Source organism: Phalacrocorax carbo, chromosome 4 (assembly GCF_963921805.1).
Source record: "Phalacrocorax carbo chromosome 4, bPhaCar2.1, whole genome shotgun sequence".
Classification (NCBI taxonomy): Eukaryota; Metazoa; Chordata; class Aves; order Suliformes; family Phalacrocoracidae; genus Phalacrocorax; species Phalacrocorax carbo.
In genome coordinates this window covers 69,416,305-69,428,101 of record NC_087516.1, presented here as the reverse complement: position 1 = coordinate 69,428,101, position 11,797 = coordinate 69,416,305, and the positions used below count along the sequence as shown (strand labels likewise).

General features: G+C 42.7%; 1 protein-coding gene across 5 annotated transcripts in view; it reads left to right on the top strand.

Annotated features, from left to right (window-relative positions):
• Nucleotides 1-11,797, top strand: part of AFF1 (ALF transcription elongation factor 1) — a 135,951-nt gene that overhangs the window by 31,694 nt on the left and 92,460 nt on the right. Inside the window, exon 1 of one of the 5 annotated variants that reach the window (XM_064450365.1) lies at nucleotides 32-263. The exons of the other annotated variants lie outside the window; for them this stretch is intronic. Coding sequence (XP_064306435.1) covers nucleotides 247-263 — 17 coding nt within the window. The 5' untranslated portion in view covers nucleotides 32-246. Of the gene's footprint in view, nucleotides 1-31; nucleotides 264-11,797 lie in introns of those variants that run through there. 5 annotated transcript variants of the gene reach the window in all.

Below are 11,797 nucleotides of genomic sequence, written 5' to 3'. Positions count from 1 at the left end.
GCCGGGCCGGGGGAGGGCCCGGGTGCCCGGATGTCGATGAAAATGAGGGTGATCCCCGCCTGCGGCGGGTGGCCCGGGCGCGGGCGGCGGGGGCGCGGGCGGCGCAGTGACGCCGGAGCGGGAGGGCGGGCGGCGGGGCGGCCGGCTGGCCGGCAAATGGGAGAGAAGGCTTTGGTAGGGGGGTAGAGCCTGGAGCGCTGGGAAAGAGCTCATGGAGAGAGGACGCTTGGCAGCGTAAGCTTTGCGATGGCTGCCCAGTCGAGGTACGGCATTAAATAACTTTTACCGCTGCTGGTGGATTTCACTGAGGGCTCTTCATAGCCCGGTGCGGTGGGGGATGCCCGCGGTCCTTTTCGGGCACCGTCCGCTGTTGATTTGCGCGCTGCGTTCCACAGAAATGTGTGTGGAAGCACGTCCTGGGTGGGCTTAGTCCGAGTGTTCTGTTCATTGAAGTGTCCGCTGCCTCCTCCCAGCATAAATTTTCTTTTAACAGGAAAAATAAAGTCTTAATTGCTCCCTGTCAAATCTCTCCCTATCCGACAAGTTAATAGCGTGCTGAAACTGATCTCCTTCTCCCTCATGGACTTGCCTGTTTGTGTGGGGTTTTCCCCCCCCCTGTAACCAGCCTAGTGTAAACAGGCTTTTGTGATTGCTTACGGCAATATTTGGAAGGTAAATGGTCTGTGTTTGGTTGGGTGGGAGAGCTGGCTGTGTGGAATGGAAGCGGGTTGTGTCTGCTTGTGTGCAGACCTGCTGGGTGGCTGGGAGGGTAGAAAATGGTTGTGGAGAAGAGTATGAAAGAGTGATCCAGTGTAGTTGCTGTCAGGGAGCAAAATTCAAGCAAATGCACCAGTCTTGGTTAAATACTTTTCAACTGTGTTTTTTTTTTAAAACTACTTCTTACCTGCTGGGGGGGGCATCCTGTCTAAAGTAAATTTCGCACTCAGCATGGGGGAGGCAGCTTTTCTTAAGTCACAGTACTTGATGAAGCAGTGCTATTTAAGGTACCTGTTAAATGCCTGTTAGCTTTTACGATGCTTTAATGGGCGTTTCAGAAATGCCGGAGAGAGAAACTCTTTTCGGTCTGTAGTCCCATACCAAACAAGCTCCCCTGCTCCCCTTTCCTCCGGGGGGGGTGGGGGGTGGTTTAAAAATGGTGGCATATCCTACACAGAAGTTTGGCACTCGCAGTGTATCTTCTGTCTTCACAGTGGTGCTTTTCTGCAGGTTTGAAGCCAAGAGTTGGCTTTAAATTACAAACTGCAAAATGACAGAGCCCTGAGATTTGGGAAGGAAGGACGGGAAGATTGATTGCTTCGTTAACAGCTGAACTCTTTAGCTCCGACTGCCTGCTCTCTCTGCGTGTGGGGAGACTGGGCGTGCTTAACAAAGAGGCAAAGGTTTATTTTTTTCAGCATCTTTTTTTCCTTTGTACGATCACTTATTCGCATGATTTACTGGCCTGCATTATCAGCACGTTGCTGTAATAGGTCTGCATGCTAAGAGCGGATACAGCATAAATCTTACTGCTGCTGGCTGGCCTTTTGCAGTTTGGCTTGACTCCGAGGCCAGGGACACGCTTGATGTCTCAGAGGTCACACAGCCATTTTCTTGGGTGGCAGGAGGGCACATGGGAGCTGGGTCCCAGCAGTAGCCCCCAGCCTCAACATACTGGCTGAGAAAGGGCAAGGCGGGCATTGGGGTTGGCGAACCACATCCCTAACCTGTAAGGTGCCTGGTGCAGAGGATAAAGTTTTATACATTGAGTGGCTCAAACTGAGATTGAGGAAAATGGACCAAGGGCTGAGTACTGCAGGGCAGGTGAAAGGTCAGGACTGTGCCACACAGCTACCGTTTGAGACAGACATAGAGACAAGATGTGCACCCGCCAGTCTGTACCCTCCCTTCTCCTTCATGTGCATTGGCTTTTGCTTTTGTCAGGATGCTATGAGGTGCTGAAGCTCTAAAACAGCGTCAGAGCATTTCAGCATAGTGAGTAAGAAGGTAATCTCTGTATGCTTGAAGATCAGTGTTAAAGTCTCATCATTACTAGTTTTAAGACATTTAAAAGAGAGTAGGAGTGAATATGAGCAGCAGAAATTAATCTCTTGCAGGAGAGAGGTTACATTTGCCAGAAAACCTGGTGCTTGTGGTATTTCTGTTTTGGTGGCACAGGTCAGCAGGGGTATCTGTCTCAGTCCAAGAGATTTGTGCTTTGTGGGTGTGCAGAAGCTTTTATTAAACAGTGAAGGATGAATTAATATTCATAGTAAATAATTGGAGTTGTACTGCGTGGGACTAAGAGGCCACATGTCTCCAGAATTCATTTGCCAAAACGTGTCAGAGGGTTTACTCTGCTAGGTAGCTGACAAAAGATGTGGGTGAGCTTTTGGTGTGCATTTCTTCTTTGTGAAAAATACAACCAGTTTCTGCAAGTTCGGTAAATTACTGATGCAGTGGTATGATACAGGGCACTGTAGCATTTTGGGTATCACTCTGTGTGAGGCCTTTGGGCACTCCTCCATCTGCTTGGGTTTGCTATTTCTCACATGCTGTATGTTGCAGCTAGTGAAAGGGATGTGACACTGGGGATAGTGCTTGTTTGGTAACAAGAAAATCCTGCATCCTCTCTCCTGAGCAGCTCACCTAGCATTTGGGTTTCACTATTCAAGGGGTAGAAGGGTAAGGAAAACAAGGTGATGAAACATGCCTGTTGCTGCTCTTCAGCATTTTAAAAACTGTAATAGTGACGATTGAGAAACCGATGAGCTAATGGATGCCATAACGTTTTTTTAAATAATAAATCTTAAGAAATAATTATGTGGTGAGTTGGGTATGCTTTATTTCAGCAGTTTGAGAATGATCAGCTTCTACCAATGGCTGATGTAAAAAGCTTATATCTAGAGCCATTAGGTGGAGAAACTATCTTCCAGTTAGCATTGTTTTGTGTATGATGGAGATTTTTTTTTTTTTGTTAAGCTGCTGGTTGAGCCGTAGGTTTGCAGTTGTAGCTTTCTATGCACTCACTTCTGGAACAGGTGGATGATCTGATGCCTGTAGTGTCCCTGGTCAACAGGGCTTGTGTCAGGTTTTTATGGTATATTCAGGAACGTATGAGCAGAAGCAGAATTGATCTGAATGAGGACAAGTTTACTTTCCTGTTAAATGTGGTGTGATATTCATGACATGCTGTTCAGCTGCTCTGAGATACCACAGGACCCCTAGGAGGTGTGTGGGACAGACTGGCACCTGCGCTCACTACCAGCTACTACCAGTGATCAGTGAGGCATGAGGATATGGCTCTTTAACTGAGTGGTGGACCCCATCTCTCTTCTGCTTCCTTCTTCATTAAAATGTGTGCTCTGCTGCACCAATTTTAAGCTGAGGATCTTTAGGTGTACAGCTGCTTTTTTGAAGATGTAGGCTGCTTTTCTCAGGCTGGTTGGGATCCACTAACCTTGTCGGTTACACTTATTTAAAATTGGTGGATAAGTAAATACTTTGTTGTTATGGATGCTAAGAATTTCCAATTGTCATATAACTTGCCATTCAAAGTGGTCATGATTTGTATGATTGTAGGTATGCAGAGTGAATGCAATTTCCTAATCTTTGTACATAGGTGAATGCAGTAGTACAGTCAGAGCAACATGAAATCTGAGTGTTGTGCTAGCATCCCCACTGGTCTCACCTTGCTCTTTATCCTGAGTCAGTCCTGCAGGGAAGGGTAGTGATGGATAGCAATCTGGGAAGCCCTCTGTTTCTGCCCTCTAAAGCCAAGTTGTACCAGCTAAACCCAGAAGAGCCTTGAAACAAGGCTGTACCACTCATTTCGGTAGAAAAAGAAGGTGGTGCTGTGCAGAAATTAAAATGTGGCTATATCTGCATTTAAAACATGGTAAGTGCAGAAAAACAGTTTCTTCTGAAGGCTGAGGCTTTTCCCTGAGGAGAAGCTATGTTGAATGATGCCATTTGATTTCATTCCATGTCATTTCACAGCTTTCCAGGCCAGATCTAAAGACATATTTCATAACTTGTTTGTTTCATGGGTCCTGTTGATACAGGCAAATGCCAGTATTGGTGATGCTGCATTCCAGTCAGCTGAGGTAGGTGAAGGAGGGCTGGCTGAAACAATGTCTTGTTGGAGTTTACCTGTCTATTGAAAGCTAAAATATCCTGTGAACCCCTGTTGTTTTTCCTTGTACACTGCTGCCAGCTCTGCTTGTAGAAACACAACTCTGTTTTCTCCAGAACAAAATGCCAGCTGATCCAATGTAGCACGTTTTGCGGGCTGCTGGGGATTTTCAGCGCAGAGTTACTTTCTGAGCCTGGGGTCTGTTGCTTTGGGGCAGGCCTGCAGCTGAAGCTTCCCCACAGAGAAGAGAGCACAGGGAGGTGGATTTTTCAAGTAGGTTTGCTGGGTTTTGTGTGTGGCTTTGTTTTGGCTGGTTTTTTTTTTGTTTTGGTGTTTGGTTGGTTGGTGGTTTATTTTTTTTTCAGTGAGGGTTCCAAGTTGTAACAGGCCCTTGAAAACTCTGAAATACTATTGTCATGGTATACTTGAGCTGGTATAGAAGGGAACATTTCCTTAGATCACAATTTTCATGGGCCTGAATCTGAATTGTAGAAAGAGGCATCTTCTCACTGCTTTTTATGAGAAAATAATTTGCTAGTCAACTGCAAGATGCAGTATGAATAGCAGGAAACAAGCCTTTTAATGAGCTGTATAAGTTCTCCTTAGCTCTTTCCTTCTGAGCGTAGTCATAGTGAATGATGGCATGAAGCTTTTAAATGCCTCTAAAATATAGAAAAGCTGTCTCAGTAAAGTACATAGGAATGCTACGAAGACATTGTTCTTCATGAGGCGGACTGCAGTGAAGTGAGAAAGAGTTCTCCACTGAGTGCAGGGTGTCCTCGTAAGACCTGGCTCAGGTGCAGGGTGGTCGGAGGCACAGAGGCTGGTTTACTGCCTAGCTTGCGAGCAGCATGGTGAACAAGTTACTTTAATGTGGAGATGCCTGAGCCTCAAAAAAAACCCAAACCAAAACACAAAAAAAACCACCCCACACATCCTGTTCAGACTTGAACACAGCGTGGAGATTTTTTCCCCTGTGGTATGTTATAGTAAAAGAAGTACTGCCTACGTTATGTTCTGCAGTTTTGGCTTCTGCAGTTCATCTGTGTCCATGATAAAAATGAGAAGACACACGTAGCACTGGCTGGGGTGGAGCAACTGGCTGGGGCAGATACTGCTCCAAAATGCAACATTATCATAGGTTGTATAAGATAGAGCTGCATTGCTCCAGCAGAATGCTTTTATGAGAAATGGGCGAGCTACTGCATGTGCTATAAGCAGATTTTCCACAGTTGCATATTCACAGGCAATTTGGGGAAGAGAAGTTACATTCTAGATCTGTAGAGTCAAGCAGCTGTGGAAAGCAGTGAGAGACAGAATCCTTCCCACACGTCTTTCAGCTGGCTGCATTTGGCAGAGCTAGCTGCCAGCTCCCTTGTACACTGCAGAAATTGGTGATCACCTTATTTTATTGCACAGGTTTAAGTAGTGCATTTCTTTTGCTGCCTTATTCTTGTAGGGGATGGAGAGGTGGCAGACAGGGAGAAAAAGCAGGTGTGTGGGCACAAAACTGCATTTGAGGAGGCACTCTGCTAAAATTAGTAGTGTTCAGCATTGTCAAGCTGAGGTGTCTAGGCAGGTTTGAATAGGCAACCTTCATTGCAGCTGCCATATGTTTCATGAAGATGTTAGTCTTCTGGATTAGTTTAGGTTAGATATTGTTTAGTGTATAGAGTTGTAATTTTTAGTTGTACTGAGTCTTTATTGTACCAGTGACTTTTAAAATTTTCCTTTAGTGTTGTTTTTTCAGTGCTACCTGTCAGGTTAAGAGAAAAAAATATCCCTGCTTTAATTTTTAAAGGAAGTTCAACAAGCAAATTGTTAATGTTTAACCTCAGAGGTAACAGATTCTGAGACTCATTCTCAGAACTGTAAAAAATGTTTCATTTTTGTACTTGTAGAAAAAAAGGCAACAAAAAACAACAACAAAAAAGCAACAAAGCACAGCAACTAACAAAAATACCCCTACCCCCAGTTCACCAAAACGTAAGCAGGAAGAGTACAGCAGAAGCCCTTTTAAAAAAGAAACAAAAGAGCAAACTTACAAGCGTGTGGAGTATTTTTATTCTATACATTTTTTTTTTTTGCTTAGAATACCATATACTGTGTAACCTATAAGCAGCAAATGATGTATTCATCAATGTATGAACAGCTCCTTCATGGCAGAGTCTCGTTCAGCATCTGGTGTGTCTGTGAGTTATGTGAGAGAGCACTATGAGAGAGAGTGAAATAAGGGTATCTGCTAGCATCTGAAATTGAAAGGAATTATTAAAATGTATAGCAGTAAAGGGATGCTTACATCTTTGGAGAGTTGTAGGCATATGGTAAGAAATTGCTTTCAGTATCCTTGTGCTTCTGCAGTTTGTTAGATTGTGCTTAAAAAGATATTATCAAGATAATTCATCTTTGCAAGTATAGTTTAGAAACTCTCCCTCATAACTGGTCTGCAGCTATTTCTGAAGAATCCTCTTCCCCCAGTAGGCTGTTTTGGAAAAAACATCCTAGTTTGAAGACAAGGAATATCCTGGCAGTTTAGAAGTGCTTTGGTGAAATGCTCCTCTCTTTTCCCTGACTCCACAGTCCTCAGCAGAACAGGCTGTTCTAGTAAAAGTTGTTTTCCTGGTGCTAGTAAGCCTGTGGTTCTGCTGGGAACAGGCTGTCAGTCTAGGGACCTATTTCTTCATACCATGGCTGAAATAACCTATGCTAACAGAAAGATAGCGTGGGCTAGCTGAGCTGCAGAGCAGGGAGGTTTGCTTGTTTTTTTAATGACTGGGAGCGGCCATTACCTGGAGGCCCCCATCCCTGATGGCTACCATGTCTGTCACTGACTGCAGCTTCGAGGTCTTGTTTACCCTGAGAAGTTTTGCAGGCATAGCTAAAAGTACAGGCAGCAAATATACTGCAGAGGTGAGATAACTGTGTTGGCCAAAGGTTAGTGTAAACTCCATGATAGCGGTGAATCAGGCTGCTTCTTTTGGCATATGGTTTCTGGGGGGATGGGTATGGGGGATGGTGGATGTAAGCTGTGTTGGCTGAAGAGCTCTTCTGGACCACCATGTGTCCCTTCTTTGCTGAGACCCTGCAGACCCCTTGTAGTGGGATAGTCTGCTTTGTCCAGCTCTTAATTGGTGAAAAAACCCCCCCATCTCTGTCCTATGGGACCATGGTGTTTCCTGTAGTCCAGCCTGAAAGTATCTCTTTAATTTTACTGAAATGTTACACCCACCTTTTAATGTTGTTTTTAAACTTACTTCTAGAATTGTCCATCAACATAAATTAAAAAAACCAGTAGAACCTCTGTGGTTCATATAGATAGAAAAATGAAGATGCCTCACACATAAATCACTAGGTTCATAGTATGTGCCTCCTTTGGAGAGACTATTTTTTTCCTTTACTGGTGCAGTATAGTCTGACACAAGGAATGCAGTTACTTCTCTGTTCCTGCTGGGTGTCCTTTGGCAAAAGTGATTTGTACAGCTACTCTTCCTTTTTTTTTTTTTTTTTTTTTAAACCCTTGTGTTGCATCTTCACTGTGCGAGTGAAGTGATTGCATTTGGTTCTGGTACTTGTTTGGGGAGGTGGGAATGGGGGGAATGGAAAGCAGTCACTAGAAATAACATAATGATACTTGAGACTTTGTACCACGTTGTCTCTTGTGATTCTTGTGCTAAACTGTGGTTACTGCCTGCGTTAGCACATGAGAAATAAAACTCATCCCCCTTCTTGGAGAAGGCTGTTTTGGAGCCTGCCTTTACCAGCGTGATACCTGGTTGTGCTTAGCCTGTTTGCTGTTTTATCACTTGTGCCTCTCTTCAGTATTTGCTACCAGAAAGCCAGGCCCACTTGTAAACTTCAGTCGCAGCCTGGCTTGCAGTTAATTCTCAGTCTGTGCTGCAGGGTGATCTTGCCTGATGGGTTTTCAGGTCTGAGCTACATCACAGTCTGGAGAGGGAGCTTTGCTGTAGGATGCTTTCCCCACAGTTGTCTCTTTTGCAGGCTGATAGGAAACTTGGCAGTACTTGAAGTAGTGCTTCTCACTTCAGAAATAGTTATCCAGTTTTAAAGCTTTAATTCCACCAATTCAGAAGCATGTGGAGTTCATATGGGTTTTTTTTCTTGTGTCTGTATGTTTTATGCACATTCATTTTTGAAAGCTCATGATTTTCAACTTGTTTAGATGCTCTGGGTCTCAAAAATGTTTAAATATATGAAGTGTTGGGTTTCCTTTTGGGTTTCTGGTTTAACACATGACATTCTATAACTTTTATTCTGGAAACAAGATGAACAAGTCTCTTAATATTTAAAGGGAATGTTATCACTTTGCCGAGGTTCTGGAACACCATTAAAGATCTTTGTCTGTTTGCAAACCCCTATCCATTTTACATGGGCTGGCTTCAGCGAAGTAGTAATAGGCTTTCTTTGCTTAGCTAGTGTTTGTGACACTCCTACACTCCTAAAAGGAAATGCCTGGTTCTGTGTAATGGACTACAGGAGTAAAAAAAATACTAGGCTAGAGCTTAAGAAAATTCTGTGTAATTGCCCAAATTGGGGAGAGACAGAAAAATAGGTAGAGTTGTGTTCTGTTCTTTGAGAAAGACTAATCTGCTTTTAGAAACACCATAATAATGAGATGTGGTATTCAGAGACACAGGGGATTTTTCCTGTTGCGTTCTGCATGAAAAGCAGTTGACTCATACACTGAGGCATTAAAAAGAATGGACCAAAAAAAATTCGTAAATTGGCTAACTTGGAAAAATTCAGTAAGTCAGAGTATCACCTTTGAAAAAAATACTTTTGGTCATTCAGTGAATTAAGTGCCACAAAGCGTTCCCTTGCAGTTCTCTTAATTTAACTGTAAGAAAAATGGCACCCATACTCCCAGATAGAGAAGCATGTGCTAATAAAGGAATACCTGTATAGCTTTTGTTCTTTTAGGTATAGGGGATTTTTAATGTCCTCAAGCTATCGGGATAAAAACGATGTGATATATAAAGGAGCTGGCAGAAATTCTTCCCTGCTGGGAAAACTCAGAGTTTGTAAGTCAGATGGTATAATGTAATCAAGAAATAGCAAGTAAAAAAGCAGGAAGAGAACATGGATGACACTAATAATGCTGTAAATATGTGCCATCTAGCTATAACAGGTATTAGTGTTTTTTCCATGAGTTACCTATGGAAAAAATGCTTATTTTTAGCATATCATTCAACAAGTTTCATTTTGGGAGAAAAACAAGCTTTACTTTCTTAGCAGGATACCAATGTTTGTATTGAGCAGTTTTGTAGCTTACTAGGGAACCATTAACAAGAACAGCTGAAGGGAAAGTTACTAGCTTAAATTCATGTCTTTAAAAAATTAATTTCTCTGAGTACAAAGGTGTGCATAAAGTTTGATTGTGAGTAGTTATACATTTTACCTACAGACCGCAGCCTTTTTTGTGAGAATAAACTGTGCTGGAGACACATTTTTTAGCAAAGACCTATGCAGATACGTGGAATTGTGCCTACAAGGCAGCCTAGCCAGTTTGGGATGAAGAATTTAACAAGGGAAAGGAGAAGAAAGAAGAGTTTTGGGTGTGGTTTTTTTTTTTTTTTTTTTTAGCAAACATTAGACTTTTCCTCTGCAGATGCCCTTAACTTTTTGTTAAAGTTGTTCCCTCCTTCTTCCAGACTAGCTTCAAACTCATGGTGGATAAATAGGATGACCTCAACCTTGGTTCTGAGTGAACCAAAATGAGACCGCCCCAAACTGGAATTTCTGTACCTATTTTAGCATGTTGCTGAGCATAGCATAGTGCTGTTGCTTGGTGCTGTGGTGCATGGACGGTGTAACTCTGCACAAGTAGGACCACAATGGATTAAAGTGAATGGAGGAAAATGTCAGTCTGCAGAAATGATAACATTAAAACTTGGCTTCCAAGCTGGATCTTCTGTTACTTAAATGCGTTAATCAGTCTGGTTCCTAATGATTTGGAAAGTGTGTAAACTGAATGAACTGACCTAGAGTAGATGGGTTTCTTTCATCACACATCCCTTTTTTGTGTGTGTTTGGAGGAGGGACTATTGCTTTTCCTTTCTCTTACAATGTAGACAGCTGATGTAGTCTAGCACTGTGTTTCACAGCCAGAAACGTCCTTCTGTAATTCTTAAATAAATGAAAACAGTTTGTCATTATAACATAATCTGATAATTGCAACCAAAATCTGCTCAGGCTCTGTTTTGGCAGCTGTGTTGGTGTGTTTTGATGTTGTTTTACTAGTTTGAACAACTTGCAAGAAAATTTAACATGAAAACTTAGGAACAGTGCTGTTTAAAACCAAAACAAAACACCCCAAAACAATGAAAAAAAAAACAACACATGACCCCCCCAAAAAAGAGAAAACAAACAACCAAACCCCACTACCACAAAAACAACAAAATCAACCTGTCCTGTAATGCTTCTAAAACCAGATGTGATCTCGGTTAATTTTTAAATCTAATGACCATTTAGTTGACATTACGTCCATTGGGCTGAACCTTGTGTTGTTTTGTGGCCAAATACAGTTGTTTCAGTCCTTACCCCTAAGCTGACTTGGTATCCGCCCTGTACTTAGAGAGAGACATGTATGGAGTGTGTGGTGTCTCAGTCAAGGGTCTTGCATTCAGTTCTGTTTCCACGATAGAAAATGGTATGTTGTGTGCCCTAAGAGTGCTTATTCCTATACCTTTCTGATTTGGCAGTAATCATTTGGGCTAGCCAAAACTGCGGGTAGGGGAAGGAAAAAGTCCTTTTTTCAGCTATAGCAAAAGAAAAAAACAGCCATGTTTAAAAATATTCCTCCCCCCTTGAAAAAGTCTGATAGAAATGATGTCTAAAAGAAGGTATTGTGAAGAAAACTGTTTTGTGTTCCAACCCCATCTTTTGCTTTTGGTGGATTTCTGTGTTAGCCTTCCTTTCATTTTTTCCTACAGCTTTCTAGCTGTTAAGTTGGTGGGTGAGGGATGTCATGCATGGGGCAGGTTACAAAGGATGCAACTTATGGACAGTGGAAATACTGGGAAAATTACTTCTTTACCTCCCTGTTCCTTTGTACATTGATCAAATATCAAGTTAATGGTTTCCTTTTTTAAGAATTGCTTCCTTGAAGCAGGGCCGTCCTCCACCCTCTCAGCCTAATGATGGAAATGTACAGATGATACTGATATAAGCTATGTTTGCTTGAGTGTAACAACTTTAAAGACCGTTTATGTACTGTAATCTGCCAAGCAAATAATGATTTGGTTTTGTCTATTCAACACTTATTTCTTCTCCCTAGAGAAGCCTCTGAACACACAAGAACCAGAATATGAGGGCTGAAGAACCAGCAGCAGTCACTGGGGTTAATATGATGGGTTTAGAATGTCTTTAAGTCACGTAGTTTTCTTAGAAAGTCCTTGAACTATTCTTTCACCCCTTCCTCTTTCCCTTTGATGAGTGGGCGCAAGTGAGGTGCGGGCTCTGACTAGATACAGATCTTGGATCTTGCTGACATGCAGCGAAGTTTCAGTGGAAAGTAGGAAACCAGATGAGGGTTGAAATGGTTTTTGTGAGTTTGGCCTGCCAAGGGCGTGCTGGAAGCTGAGACGGTGGCAAGAGGCGATGCGCCAGGGCTCAGTGGGTGTACGTGCAAGGTGTTGTTACAGCTGC